At 37.4% G+C, this 16,015-nt stretch overlaps 1 protein-coding gene across 1 annotated transcript in view; it reads left to right on the top strand.

Annotated features, from left to right (window-relative positions):
• The window catches only part of LOC139175162 (ras-related and estrogen-regulated growth inhibitor-like), a 44,247-nt gene extending 36,259 nt beyond the window's left edge, over positions 1-7,988 (top strand). Inside the window, exons 3-4 of the mRNA XM_070766073.1 lie at positions 3,144-3,217; positions 5,818-7,988. Coding sequence (XP_070622174.1) covers positions 3,144-3,217; positions 5,818-6,303 — 560 coding nt within the window. The 3' untranslated portion in view covers positions 6,304-7,988. The remainder of the gene's footprint in view (positions 1-3,143; positions 3,218-5,817) is intronic.
• Positions 7,989-16,015: the final 8,027 nt, after the last annotated feature.

Below are 16,015 nucleotides of genomic sequence, written 5' to 3'. Positions count from 1 at the left end.
TGGGAATGGCAAAAATGGCCTCCCCTGCCTTCCAAGGAGGCCCTGAAACAGCCCAATCTCTGGAGGACCCTCCAGAGGCTTCTCTGGAGCCTGAGGAGAGCAAAAATACCCTTCCCCGTCCCCCCCAGAGATTCTCCAGAAGCCAAAAATGTCCTCCCAGAGCCTCTGGGTGAACCAAAAACCAGCTGGCCTGCACGTACATGCACATTGGAGCTGAGCTAGGGTAACAGCTTGCGTGCCAGGAGATATGACTCCATGTGCCACCTGTGGTACCCATGCCATAGGTTCGCCATCACTGTCCTAGAACTTTCTTCCTCAGCTCTGACGCAAGAGTGACACACCAGGTCGTCATACCAAGGGAGCTTTACCTTCTCCCTCCCACGTCTCTAAATAACTACTGCTCCATTTTGCTGATGTTAAGGTGGACACCATATTCCCACCTAGTCTCTGGCAGCCTGAGAAGCACTGGATAAGTCGCTTGAGTTTCCTTTGCTAATTATGTTGGCTGGCTCTCTGGTCTATTGGCTTCCAAGCCTTTTGTATACTAGCAGGCTAGCCAGAGCCCTCAGCTACCTCGATTTTGGTGCCTCAACCATATAGGGATCGCTCTGGTCATCATCAGCGACTAATTGACTAGGGTGACTATAGGCTATCAGAGGATGGAGGAATGTCACAGGAACAACAAGCGTCTCCAGTCCTCTTTCCACCGGGGCTCTTCAAGTTCTTGCTCTACAAGCCACGCTCTGTTGCTGAGCTAAATGTCCTGACTCCATATTCTGTGGCCTCAGCATCAACACAGCTGGATCCCCTGTTTATGGAGTTTTCACTGGAGGTGGACTTTGTTCCAGCTCCGCAGCTATTCCTGGACAACATCCAAGACAATGGTCAGCCCTAGCATCTGGGCCCATGCTTTCTTTGGTTGACTGCAGGCATTTCAACCTGGCTCCGGAGTAGGCTTCTCTTCTAAATGTGCTCCGGTTGCGGCCTTACACACCAGGGGAATCAAAGGTGTTGTTAAGGCCTGAAGACAAGAGGGTTGAACAGGCTCTTATCATGACTCACCAGGGAGCCTCCTGGGCAGTCAGAGCTTCTTTGATTGCTTCCTTTTTTTGCACGTTCTTCATTGATTTGGCTGAGACTCATACAAGAACAAATTCTTGCGTCCAACCTGTGTGGGCAGCAAGACCTGAACAAAGTGTTTGTGGCCTCTCAATTTGCAATGGATGCGACCCTCCCTATGTCCCGCTTTGCCTCCAAGGCAATAGGTGCCACGGTGGTAGTGAGGTGCATGCATCAGCTCTGTCAGCCCGCCATAAGTGGCACCTGGCCTCCACTCTCTTCAAAGGCCAGAGTCTATTTGGGGAGGCTTTGGACCCAATTCTGATTGAGACTTGGGACAAAAGCGCTCCTGAAACCTGTAAAAGGAGGAATTCATCTTGGGGATGAAAGATGGGTCTAACTGGAGAACCACATGGTCTAGATGGAACACACACAAATCCTTTCTTATGGAGAGCGCTGAAGACGGGCCTGAGTAATGGCACCAGGGAAGCCACTTTGCATAACAGATATGGAGACTAGCTGATCTCAGCAGTTTATAAGGAGGCCCAGTCAGAGACCTCAATATTCTGGGAAGATTCCAGGCTGGATAACGATGAACCACCGGAAAGCGAGGATTGGAGGCCCCCTGTAAAAACCAATGAACTGTAGGAAATTGACCCAGAGACTTGCCCCATCCAGAATGCATTTCCAAAAGACGGGTTTTCTTTTGCTCCCCACACTTTATGAATGCCAGAAAGATTTGTGTGAGTTTTTATTGCTCTTGTGCCTTCATATTAAACCACTTGCAGGATGAGTTCCCAGATGTTTCCTTATTCAGTCTTGAACTTTTAATGCTCTAAACCTAGTCCCTTGTGAACAGTGGCCACCCATTCCTTCCCCTTCCCTCTATTTAGCTTCCTTCAATTATGTCTTAACTGTTATTTCCAGAAATATATAAACATGATGCCGCGGTTGTGTTTCTCTAGTGCTATTTATGCTTACATTTTGGTGAATTCTCAGGAATGTCACCAGTGCCTCCTCCAAGCCATGGTATTCTTATGTTATGTTCTTCTCTCATTCAGCATAAGGATATACAGTTCTTTTAATCGGAGGACTATACTTGACCTTTGAATGGTATGTTAATATTAATAATAGCAGCATGGCCAGGACTAAACATAAATTATACTAAATTAAATAAACCTCTAAATGAGTTAAATACATTTAATATGAGTTGAGTCATGTATTTAAAATAACTTAATGGAAACTATTAGAGGACATCTGGAGGCTATGTCAGGTGTTTTTTTAAAAAAAATATAAAGGTAGAATCTTTTACTATGACATTATTCTGTCTGTACAACTCTTCCTAACTCTCCTTATTTTAAGTATACAGATCAACCTCTGGTAAAAAAAGACCACTTCTTTGTCCAGTAAGCCTTAACATCTGATGATTTATATTTTTGTATGTTTTTACTATAAATATACTGAAGATTATTGCACTGAAGTGTTAGGAATATCAAGAAATATACAATCCTAAGACTTATTAAAGACCAAATGTGTGTTCCATATTAGCCTTCTCCCACTTGGTACCCAATAGACGTGTTCGACTAAATTCCTCTCATGTCTCAGATATCTTGGGAGTAAAGAAAGTTTGTTCAACACTTCTGGAGACATAAGGCTGTCAAAAAAACTTCATGGAAGTAAAGAATAAAAATGAATCAGAATACTTTGAAATCTGTGAAACATTATGCTATTGGTGGGAATTTAATATAGCGATAAATAGGAGATGTATAGATTTTCATATTGTCAGAGAAGAAAAATGGAACTAATACTCTACATAAAATGGAGATATATCTATATAGATATATCTCCATTTTATATACAGTATTAGTTCCATTTTTCTGGAATAAAGACTTATATTTAGAGAGATAACTCAGTGAAAATATGTAAACTGGAATATCACGTCATGTCCATGTCTTTTTGTTTTTTTATGTTTGTTTGTTTTTAATTGAATTATAAATTAAAAACTTTTTAAAAAAAATTCATGTAAGAATTTAAAAAGCTTTATTTTTAAGTTCACCGACTCACACAATGTTTCTGTTCTGCAGAGATGATCTACCGGCACACAGCAATCATAGATGGAGATATGGTTCATTTTGAAATTCTTGACACAGCAGGGCAGGTATGGTTATAGTGGTTTCATTGTTAAAAGTGTGGGGAGGGGAATGGCCCTGTAGAAATGGTAAAGTATACTGCAGTGAACGCTAAAAATGCCAAAAGGCAAGAACAAATCCCCCATAAGAAAAGTTACATCTTTGGCCCTTGTAGTGGGAAAGTATGGATCACTCTTTCTCTGAACCTTAAAGCAGTGTTTCCCAACCTTGGCAACTTGAAGATATTTAGACTTCAACTCCCAGAATTCCCCAGCCAGCGAAAGCTGGCTGGGGAATTCTGGGAGTTGAAGTCCAAATATCTTCAAGTTGCCAAGGTTGGCAAACACAAATAAGAAATGAATAAACTTTGTGAAAAATAAAAAAACCCAACATATAAAAGTAACTTTGGGTTTTAGATTAATTTTTGTAATACATGGTGTTTTAGCTGCATTTGTCCCTAATAATATGTTGTTTTATTGTTATTACTGTATTTTCACAGCATAAGACGCACCTTAGTTTTGGGGGAGGAAGATAGGGGGGGGAAATCTGCCTACCAGGTATTCATCTGTCTAGCTTCTTTAGTCTGGTCAGCTTCAGCACATTATTTTATCCCCTGGTTAGAGCTTTAAAAAAAACCTTATTCGGAGAGAGTAACAATGAAAGAGCTTACAAGAGCTAGGACCATCGTTAGCGTCTCATTAGGGTTGGAAAGAAACTTATTTGGAGCAAGTAGTGCAATGAAAAAAAGCCTGCAAAGATTTAGGGCTGGAAAAACATTCTTTGCAGAGAGTAACAATGAAAGAGCCTACAAGATAAGAAAGAGCTGGGAAGATCATTAGTTAGGGCTGGGAAAAAAGCTTCAAAAAAGCTACATGCAGAATATAAGACACACCCAAATTTTCAGCCTTTTTGGGGGAGGAAAAAGGTGTGTTTTATAGTCCGGAAAATACAGTAACTATAACGTGCCTTATTAAAATGCATGCAGATTTTATGAAGAGAAACAAATGTTAGCACACTCCAAGATTATCACTTTGTATCCCACCTTTGTTATTTTTTTACAAATAAGTCAAGAGGGTCAGCATATCCATTACATTGTCCTATTTTTTCCACAACAATAACAACCCTGTGAGGTGAGTTTTCTCCCTATAGATAATGGTTTTGGTCACAGACATAGACACAGCCATGATAAAATCATGGAGCAAGTAGAAGGGAAATAACATGGAAGGTGTGATAAACAAACAAATTCCAAAATTTCGAAATAACATGGAAGGTGTGATAAGCAAACAAATTCCAGGACAATCAGATCCTTAAGGAAAAGAAGAAATAGAATAAAATAGAATTCTTTATTGGCCAAGGAATTTACAAAGATGTTGGATAAGGCTGAGTGTAAGAAATGAGAATGGATTTAGAAGTAAAACAGTTCATGTGACAGAAAAAGCAGTATCTTTGCAAGATGGGAAGATTTTAACAGTACTGTATTGTGACTTTAAAAAATCAGATGATTTCCAACAAGATGCTTTGGCCAGAATAGCCAGAGAATGCCTGTCTGTCAAAAGGAACATGGAAAAAATGAAGACTGCTTCCTCTTATTGAGTTCTTACTGCAATTTCCAAATTTGGAATACAGAGAGAGGCAAAATATAATAAGAATTTGTAAACATCAGCTTGTTGTGTCTACACAGGTTGCCTCTGTGCTTTGATCAATTGGTTGTTCCTTGTTAAGATGCCCCAAGGGCCTCCTGGCACAGGTGCTGGGGGTATTAATTACTACAGCTTAAAATGACATTAGCTCCAAAGAGCCAAATCAAATCATGTGATATTAGTTCCTGGGTGGTCATTTTTTAATGCTATACTGTATTTCAAGCAATGATTTTTGCTTATTCTAAATTAAGCCAGCTCTACCATTTTGGCAACAGAAATACGGTAACCCTTAAATTAACAGGTCAGATATATGCAAGTTGGATTAAATATCTGTTCAATTACTTCTATCCTAGGTGGCAGGATACTATTAAGCAGTTAGGTTTTAATAGAATCCTTTAGTATATATGCAGATTTCTCAGTTTATTTATCTGGAAGCCCATCTTTATTCCTTTTTTATGCATAAAAAATGGTAGATCACTTTTGCACATGCAAAGTAAGCTATTAAGGGTCAGACTGATTGATTGTCAGTTTCTTCTCTGATTGACAACAATGTGGTAAAGGACAAAGAAAACATTTTTAAAAAATATTTTCAAGCACTGGGGGGGGGGGCTTCTTTATTCCATTTAATGAAGACTGGTCCTGATCTATGAACCACATTTAGGGAATGCTACAATTTATTAATGATCAAACTCACTTTCTAAGTACAGTATTAGCAATTGTTCTAAGTATTAACCACATGGCATTGTACAAAGGCCAAAGATAAATTTCATCTTTTGGACATAATGGATTTATAATGGGAGGGATGCTGGATAAATTTGCCCTGTTGTTTGCTGTTCATCCACTTTACTTAAAACCTTATCTAATGGGAGCTGTCTGACTTTCTTTGTACAACTAGTATTTGCCACAACCAGTTGTGTAGAGGAATTCTGATGTTCCTTTAAAGAGAGTGTCATTTTTTCACTGACCTGTGTTTTCTCTTTCTGGACTAGGAGGAAGATTCTCTCCAAATTGAAGAAAAGATAAAGTGGGGAGATGGATTTGCTGTAGTTTATTCTGTCACCGACAGATGTAGCTTTGATGAGGTGATGAGGCTGTGCTTTCTCATCAACCATATCCATTCAAGCCCAAAGCGGAACAGTGGCAGTGGAGAACCACCAGTTGTGATTGTTGGAAACAAGAAGGACCTGCAGTTTGACCGAATGGTAACCTTTGAGGATGGAGAAAATCTCTCCAAGGCTCTGAAGCATCCTTTCTATGAGATCTCTACCAGAGACAGCTATGAAGAGACTGTTGTGGTCTTCAACACCTTATATGGTGAGCTGATGAAGCAAGGGCATTTTTCCCCAGGTTCCTTCAAGAGGCGAGCATCGTCTAAGTTAATGGAAAAGATTCCCAAAATTCATGCCAATTCAAGTCTAACTTCAGCAGGCAGGAGTCTCAGTTTCAATTCATTCAGGGACTACATCCCAGAGTGAACATTTGTCTAAACCCTTGTACAGTGATGTTCAAAGCACACAAGAGCCAATTCAAGATAACAAGGGAGAGGCTGCAGAATTGCTAGCACAAAGGGCAAGAGGCCTGCATGTTGTTAGAAAAGCTTTTTTTTAAAAAAAAATCGATCAAAATCGGAGTATCTGAGTTTGATCCTTAGCTGATAGCACAAGGCTGTGGGATGCAATAGAACAACTTACTGGATGATACCAAAGGACAGTCTATACCTGAATTTTGCTTTCCAAAACGTGTTTCTGAAAATTCAACCCAAAATTAATGATTCTCTTTCCCTCCCCCCTATTGTCTCCTAACAATTAATATTCAGTAGCCCACAATCTCTGGCCCAAGGGGTTCCATTTAGCCAAGGTGTCCAATATATTTCACTTGGCTCATTCCACATACCCTTCCCCATGAGTTTGTTCACTTTCATTTTAAACTAATTGAAGCCACTAGCCATCTTAATGGCAGAGAATTTAAAAAGTAAGTGAGTTGTAGCGTGTTCTCCCACAGAGTCTTTTAAATTTGGATTTAAGAGCACTATAAAGCTCCCTTGCGTTGGACCCTTTTTATTTTCTCTTCAACAACAAGAAAAATAGTAAAACTAAATGTCTTTGCAAATGGGAATTCAGGTGCTGAATTCAACAATCATTGCACCTTGTTAAGTGTTGATCTCTCTTTTATGTAGTTTACAACAGTGGTTTACAAGGTCTTAAATATATTGTTATCTTTCTGGTTCTTACTACTGATATGTCTTTTCCAACAAGCATAACACATGTGCATCTTTTACAGACTAAGACAATTGTTATCATTTCTTTTTGATGGATGCAGTAGAAATACCCTTAATTTAGTCAAATATACTTAGTGCACTGAAAATGTTTGGTTGATCTATAGGCTTGGGTAAAAGGGTGCTTTATTTGCATAAGAAGATTCAATGAGATCAGATTTCGTGGGAAGAGGTGAATTCATGGAACTGGGCAAGTTTACAGTATCCTATAACGTAATATTTAAAAACCCATTAAGTCTATTGTCAGGAAACTCCAGAATAATTTGAATTCAGACAATTCAGATAGTGTGGGTGATAGGAGCCAAGAATATGTTCACCTGCCTCCCCCTTTTCATATTTTGCTTGAAAATGTGAATATATGAAGCTGCCTCATGGGAAGGTCCTTCTAGTCTATGAGTTTGTATTTGGACAGGCAGGAACTTTTTAACATCTCAGCTTCACTGTTCCTTGAGATGCTTTAGCAAATAAAATGTTCCTTATTTAAAGAAAAATAACTGGAGAAATGCTTGAAGCATATATGGTTTGCCACAGATCTACTGCCCCTCTTTGAGCTATTTCCAACCCCCTCTGGGAGCTTGATCTACTAGGTCAATATATTGCTCAGACTTCCAGGCACCTGTTGTTCTGGAAGGAGAGATGACAGATTAGTTGGTTCAGTTTGTTTTGTTCCCTAAGGCTCCTACATGGCTTCTTTGCATCAGAAAACTATTTAAATAATCACCTGCTCACTTCTACTACTCACTTCTTTGCAATGGTTTGTGTGGCTTCTTTTGCAATGCAACACACAGTAACAAAAGGTCTTATGTCTTAAACACACAGATATTTTACATGCACCTTGACGGATGCTCTGTGTTTCTAGAAATAATAAATATGTCTGTACTAATTTCTCTGGCTCTTGATTACTATCCACTCCAGCTAGTTCTCAAGTTAAAGACAGAAGTTTGGGGCATGTTTTTGCTTTGACACCGTGTGGCTTTACAGTTACAATTTGCATTGTAGAATTATTACACTTAACTGTTAACTAAAATCTCTACATATGGAGAAGGAACATGCATATGTATTTTTACATACACACTTTGGGAATGTTACAGAGATCACGAAAAGAGAATGAAACAATAGCATAGAAATTGTGTGTAACAGCATCAAAATATGCATTTTGTGAGACTGCACATTTTGGAGATTCTTGAATGGTTCCCATTAAAAATATTTCCAGTGTATAAGTGAAAGAATCTTCCATTTCCAGATATTTTCCATTTCAGTCATGCCATTCGTGCTGAACCTTGGGTGCTTCAGTGGGAATAAGGAAATCTCAAATGCTGGCAAACCCATCCTGCTGCTGATATAAAGAAGGAAAGGAATGTATGCTTCTGTTATTATGTCTAGAAGCTCTCAATCTATAATCTGATGTAAAAGCATCTGGTGGGATCCTAGAAGTGGCCCTTCTCTATTGCAATGGCTGTCCTCTGGAACCACTATACTAGGGATACACATGGCTCCATTTTGATATTTCAAAGGTCTGTGGAAATCTGCCAGGCCTTGAGGAAGAGTGGGTGTTAGGTTGTTTTCCTTTGTATTGATTTCCCCTCCCCCTTCTACATGCATGTTTTTTTTTACTGTGTTTTATGTTTGTATTTTTTCCTCTTTCTTTTAAAATTCTAAGCTGCCCAGGGCAGTGTTTCCCAACCTTGGTAACTTGAAGATATTTGGACTTCAATTCCCAGAATTCCACAGCCAGCGAATGCTGGCTGGGGAATTCTGGGAGTTGAAGTCCAGATATCTTCAAGTTGCCAAGGTTGGGAAACACTGATCTAGGGAATCAGGTGACCTCTACATTTGATAAAATAAATAAAGCTGCACTTAAAGCTATCGAAATCAGCGTGAAAAACTATTAATAACCTTTCACGTTGGTTTCCGTTGAACCCACATGCAAATAATAGTGGGATGTTATGTGTTTATTTCACTTACGTTGTAGGATAATTAGTAAAACGGAAACCCTTTTATTATCGTTGTTCCAAGTTAATAAAAGTGAGCATTGTATTTATCTTCTGTAGTTTTTAGCTCAGTAATAGTAATGTCGGCTTCCTCCTCTCCTTCATTCCAAAGTAATCTAAGAAAAGATAAATATGAAACATTGTAAATGTTTTGTAAAAGTCTTACATAGCAAATGAATCATCTGTCCAGGATTCTGAAAATAATAATGTACACTATTCCATTGCTTAAAAAAGTAATTTGGAAGCATTGGGTGTTATGTATAATGTCATATATGCTTTAAATTGCTTATTACCCATGTGAGAAAACTGTCAGTAAAATTTTCTTTTAATCTGCTAGGCATATGGAATATTCAAAAATAATTACACTAAAACTCTGTGTTTATTAACTCTTTGTTTTTCTTAATTTAGTGGGAAAAGATTAATAGACCTATATAATTTCATGCAAATTTATAATAGCAATATCAATTTATTTATTTAGCGTATGGCAAATACATGGACTTACAGAAGTTCAAATGTTAATTTTTAATTACCCATTCAAGGACAGGGTGATCTATGTTGAAAAGATCAGATATTGGGCCAGTGTAAGCAATGCCAAATGTAGCTTTCTTGTATAGTTTATTTTATTTTTAAATTATGCTACCTGGCTTCCTATAATTCTCTATAATATCCAAGTTGGCCCTGGTAAATGCTTGGATGCAAACACTATCTAGGAAGTCCATTATTGCAGGGTCTATGGCGTTAATCTCTAAAGATTCTGGATGAGTCAGACGGAAACCAGAATACATATCAAAAAACTAAGGATTTGTAGGTTTCGGAAAAAAATGGATGGATAGAATTCTATTACATATCCAGTGTATTCATCACCACGTTCTTGGTGCTATTAATTGGTGTCTTCATCTATAGGTCATAGTATTCTAATATTACTGAGTACTGAAGAACCATTCTATTTCTTGCACATAATTCAGGGAGAAAATAGAAAGAGATGTGATTTCACAAACTTGCCTGTTGCTCTCCTTACAATTTTTTTTTACAGTTTACGTTGTGTACTGTCCAGAGTCATTAGTTGAGATGGGCAGTTATAGAAAACAAATAAATAAATAACACCTCATGTATCATGGACTCAAACTAATTTTTCAGGGAGTTGCAGAGGCAATTTTGAAAGTTCATACAGAGAAGCTTCAAAACAGTTTGATGAGATGGGTCAACCTTTCAAACAACCAAAATTCACTTTATTTCTATTGCTTTTGTTTACATGGATGAATATCACAGTTTTCAAGTTCTGTTTTATGACATTAGGGTTTATCTAATTCCTTTAAATATAGAAAGTTTGCAAATGACTTCCTTTCTGTTGCTATTGACTCATTTTCATGTTGATACATGCTCAAATGTCCATCTTGGCCTTAAAACTAAACCTGTCATTTTCTCAGGGATTGGAAATCTCCAGATTTGTGTTTGTATATACACATCTGTCAGATTGCTTCTTAAAATATCTGTGAGGTAAATAAAGAAAGTGCTGTCATTGAGGCAGTTATCTAAGTATCCACTGAATAGAAGAATCCAATTGCAACAAGACTGGATTACCATATTTTGAAGAAAGTGAAATAATATAAATTGGCTATCACTATAAAAAAGCTGAGGGGAATTAACATAATCAAACTATCCATAATTACCTAAAACAATCCAACCAGATTCTGTAGCACTTGTACATTCTCCACAATTATCCTGCTCTGACAATTCATGCAAATATATTGCAGTGCTTAAACCTCTAATGAACCTAAATAATACCAATCTGAAATAAACAGAGATTAGTACTATGGTTTTGCACTGAATGATACTAAGATGATGATGATGATGATGATGATGATGATGATGATTATTATTATTATCATCATCATTATCATCATCATTATTATTTATTGGATTTGTATGCCGCCCCTCTCCGCAGACTCGGGGCAGCTAACAACAATGATAAAAAAACAACATGTAACAATCCAATTTAATAAAACAACTAAAAACCCTTATTATAAAAACCAAACATACCCACAAACATACCATACATAACTTGTAATGGCCTAGGGGAAGGAATATCCTAACTCCCCCATGCCTGGCGACAAAGGTGGGTCTTGAGTAATTGCAAAAGACAAGGAGGGTGGGGGCCTTTCTAATCTCTGGGGAGAGTTGATTCCAGAGGGCTGGGGTCACCACAGAGAAGGCTCTTCCCCTGGGGCCCACCAAACGACATTGTTTGGTCAATGGGACCCAGAGAAGGCCAACTCCGTGGGACCTTATCGGCCGCTGGGATTTGTGCGGTATCTTCTGTGAAGCATATGCATTCTACATACAAGAGAGACCCAAAGGTTGCTTTTCCAAGAGGCAACTGGACTTTCTGATTTTTCCTTGAAGATGTTTCGCTTCTCATTCAAGGAGCTTCTTCAACTCTGACTGCACGGTGGGTCCTTCCATTCCCCACCATCCTGTCAGAGCTGAAGAAGCTTCTTGGATGAGAAGTGAAACTTCTCCAAAGAAAAACCAGAAAGTCCAGTTGCCTCTTGGAAAAGCAACTTTGGGACAACCACGACCTGAAATGACTGAAATCTCCATAGACATCCAAAAGGGAGAACTTTTCCTACAGTAAAGAAAGCAGCTAAGATGATATAGGAAAAATAAAATTTCAACAATACATAATGGTACTGCCACTAGCTGACTTCAACTGCAATTCACATAACTGAGAAGATGCGAAATCACAATGATAATTTCAGTAGCAGCCAATTTGGGAAGGACATTATAGTCAATTCTGACCCAAGGAAGAAGTTGAAGGAGGCTTCCGGTTTGGCGGTGATCGCGGCGGGACATCCTTGGCAGGGCTCTGCCAAGCGATCCCTTCTACCCCCTTCGAAGGTCGCATTTGCGATCGGATCGGGCTCGGATGGCCCGATCCCAGAACAGGGGGCTCCCCTCTGCCCGAGGAGCCATCGCTGAGACTCCAGAGGCAGCGGTTCGCCCCGCAGCTTCGAAGACGGGAGAACCGATCCTCTTCGCCTGAGAGGACCGGCCAGCGCTTTCTCCCCTCACCCAGCGGGAAGCTGAGAAAAAGCTCTAAATTGAAAGTTCTACATTTATCTAACTGAAAAAGAATACATCCGATAAAGGACTCAAGGTAAAAAATTTCCTCTTTGTTTCAAGACCAAAATCTGAAGATTTGATCGTTCGCAAGCCTCAAGGGAAAGCTTTCTTTAACGAGGCGAAAGTGAAAGTTTTTTTTTTCTGAGTCTCATCCGCAAATAACAGCCGAGACTAAATTCTCTCATCTTCATTGTTTCCATTTTGTATTTGAATTTTGGAATCTATAAAATATTTTTTCTTACCCTATGCTTTAATAAAAGATCTTGAACTGGAAATGACTATTTAGAAGATTTCAATGCGTAAAAGAAATTAGTAAAGATGACTAAAATTTCTTTTTTATAGTCTGTCAAAACATTGTGTTCTGGGCTGACATCTTAACTGCGGAGGAATATAACTTTGTTGCCTTATTTTTTTTTTCTCTCATCCTGTTGTCTTTGCAACATAATAACATTATATAACAACTTGAAAATAAATGGGAAATAGAAGGAACTGATACCTTTCCTTTGGAATATTTACCTTTGGATTAACCTACTTGGATTACTTGCTGACTGTCTTTGAACTACTTTGGATTACTTGCTGATTGCTTTTTTTCCTTGGGATTATTTTTTCTTCTGAGAACCTTTTCACATCTGCCTGATCATATGAACTTCTGACTTCTAACCTGACTCCATCTTGGGATCTATTTTTTTTGCCTTTGTCTTGAATTTGGAAAAGAACATAGACTCCATTTTAACTACAAGAAAATTATTAATTTGACTTTTTTTTTTCTCTTCGTGAGACCTGCAATTGGGATTAAGTACAATTGTATTTTCTGACATTGGGATTCACACTCTTTATTCATCTAATATAATTTCCTGATTTATAAGAAGAACATAACTATACATATTGTGTTTTCTTTTTGATTAATTAACTCTTTCTTTGTTCTCTTTCTGATTTTCCTTCTTTTTATTTCTATTTTTGAAAGAAGTTTGAATTGAAGACTATGCATTGTTAGCAAACCTTGGTTTCCTGCTCTATTCTAATTATTTGAATTGAAATACTCCCCATTTCTTTTTTCTCTCTCCCTTTTTCTCCCTCTTCTTGCTGCCTTATTAAGTCTTTTTTCTCTTCCCTTTTTTTCTTTGTACTTTTTCAAAGTTTCCCTTTTTAAAATAGTTATTACTCTTTCTTTGCTGTCATTTATTTTGTCTTTTTATTAGACCATTTATTTTTAACTTTTACTGGTTTTCTATTCCTAAAAGTTTTATATTAGTTTCCTGAGGTATTATATCTTTAAATTTTTAAAGACAATTTAAATTTTTAAAATAATTAATAACAATATATATTGGATTTTGAATTTTGAACTTTCTTGATAATTGAATAGTTATAATTTAAGCGTAACCGCTAATAAAACAGATTGAATAGATTTGGAATTTATAGAAATTTTCTCCTTTTCACTATATATAAATTTAGATTGATTTAAATTAATTCAAATTTTAAACAGCGGATTCAAAATTGATAATGTCAACTTCTTCAACCGTTGTTAAAACAGTTAAAAAACAACCTACTGCAACAATCTCTTCTCCACAAGTGTCCCCACGTCCTTCCCCGACGCACCAGGCCTCAGCTATGTCTTCCAAGGATAAAGAAAAAGACAAAACAACGCAGCCCAACTTTGCAACATTACAAGAAACTTTAAACAATATGCAGGACTCTATCTTTAAATCTCTAGAGAATGCCACCCAACAAAGAGAGGTTATAAAAGAGGATGCAACACAACAAAGGGAAGCTATAAAAGCAGACTTGGCAGAATTTAAAAAGGAGATGGCCCAACTGAAAGCTGATATGGGCGAGGTGAAAGACCAGATAAAGGTGATCCAACAAACACTACAAGAAAGTGATGATCGAGTGAAAAAGGTTGAAGAGAAATCCGACAAAAACGCAAAAAGAATTGATTATCTCGAAGGGAGAGCTGATGCAAGACACAGAAGACATGATGAATCAATTATTCAGCTGGAGATGCAACGTGCTTCGTATGGACTACGATTTCAGAACATGAAAGAGGAAAAAGATGAAGATTTAAAAATGACTATGGCGGAAACGATTGGAGGAATACTCCAGGAGGATCCTGCTGCGCTAGTGAAAGAAATCGATGAAGTTTACAGGACTTCGAATAGTTACATCCGTCGCCACAATCTTCCAAGAGAGATTCATATCAAATTCACCAGGAAAACTTTGCGAGATGACATACTCCATTGGGCAAGAAACTCCAAACTCCAACATCAAGGAGTGGAAATAAAAATATTAAAACAAGTTCCAAGAAGTGTCAGAGAGAGCAGAAGAGATTACCAGTTTCTTACCAGAATTTTGATCAAAGAAAATATAACCTATCGTTGGTTAATCCCACAAGGTCTTTCTCTGACATGGCGTTCTACAAGATACAAGCTGGAAAATGTAGAACAAGCTAGGTATTTCTTTGAAAATAGTGGCATCAGCCACATGGACTTTTCAGATAAACAACAAGAGGCTCAACAACAACCAGCACAACAGCAACCAGGGGAGATACTAGCAATCCAACAAGAAGAACTATTGGGGGCCACAGCTCAAGCAATAGAGCAGGACCAAGGTGCTATAAGAAGAGTTCAGCCTCAGCGAGAAACCAAAAAACCCACTAAATGACAACAACTAAAGATCTAAAGATCTTTTCGGTAAACGTTAACGGACTTAATGAACCAAGGAAAAGGAAACAAATCTTCTCTAAAATCAGAAATCAAAATGCTCAAATTGCAATATTACAAGAAGTACATATCAAAAAAGATAACCAAAAATTATTGTTGAATCCCAAAATTGGAAAAATGTATGCTGCATTAGCAGATCAAAAAAAAAGAGGTGTGGTGATGTATGTAGAGAATTCTATAAATTCCAAACAGATATATAAGGATAATGATGGTAGAATATTGATTGTACAAGTTGATATTGAACCTAGACCTATAGTGGTTGTTTCTATTTATGCTCCCAATGAAGACCAAATGACATTTTATAAAAATTTACATCAAATAATAATAGACTTAGCTATTGAGAATGTATTAATAATAGGTGATTTTAATGCTATTGTGAATAGGCAATTAGACCATTCAGGGGGAGGGAGCCATAATAAAAGGAAAAAAACAAAAAGAAATCTACTACCTAGTACTTTCCAAAAAATGAAAACAGAATTATTGCTAAATGATATATGGAGGGAAAGACACCCCCATAAAAGACAATTTACGTTTTATTCTAATCCCCACAAAATCTGGACAAGAATAGACATGGTATGGACATCAAAAATGGTTGCAGAAGAAATAAGGGAAGTAGAGATAGATGTTAATACATGGGCTGACCACAACCCAATAGTGGTCTATATAAGAAGGAACAACAAACAGAATATTTGGCGGATGAATAGAAATATACTAAATGATAAGAAATATAAAGATTGGATCGAAAAGGAATTAAAAATATTTCTTGAGATTAATAAAACCCCAGACACCACTCCACAGAATATATGGGATACACTCAAAGCTTATATAAGAGGGTTAACAATATCTTACACAGCAAAATACAATAAGGAAAATAAATTAAAGTACGTACAACTAATAAATGAATTAAAACAATTGGAATTTGCATCGCAGCAACACACCAAGAACAGAGACTTTAAAACAGAAATAAATGTAATTAAACATAAAATTAGAATTATAGAACAAAATCAAATAACTGAAAAAATTAAAAGAGCAAAACAACATTATTTTGAACATGCAAATAAACCAGGCAGATGGTTAGCAT

This window comes from Erythrolamprus reginae, chromosome 1 (genome assembly GCF_031021105.1).
Source record: "Erythrolamprus reginae isolate rEryReg1 chromosome 1, rEryReg1.hap1, whole genome shotgun sequence".
Classification (NCBI taxonomy): Eukaryota; Metazoa; Chordata; class Lepidosauria; order Squamata; family Dipsadidae; genus Erythrolamprus; species Erythrolamprus reginae.
This window is presented reverse-complemented; position numbering and strand designations above follow the sequence as displayed.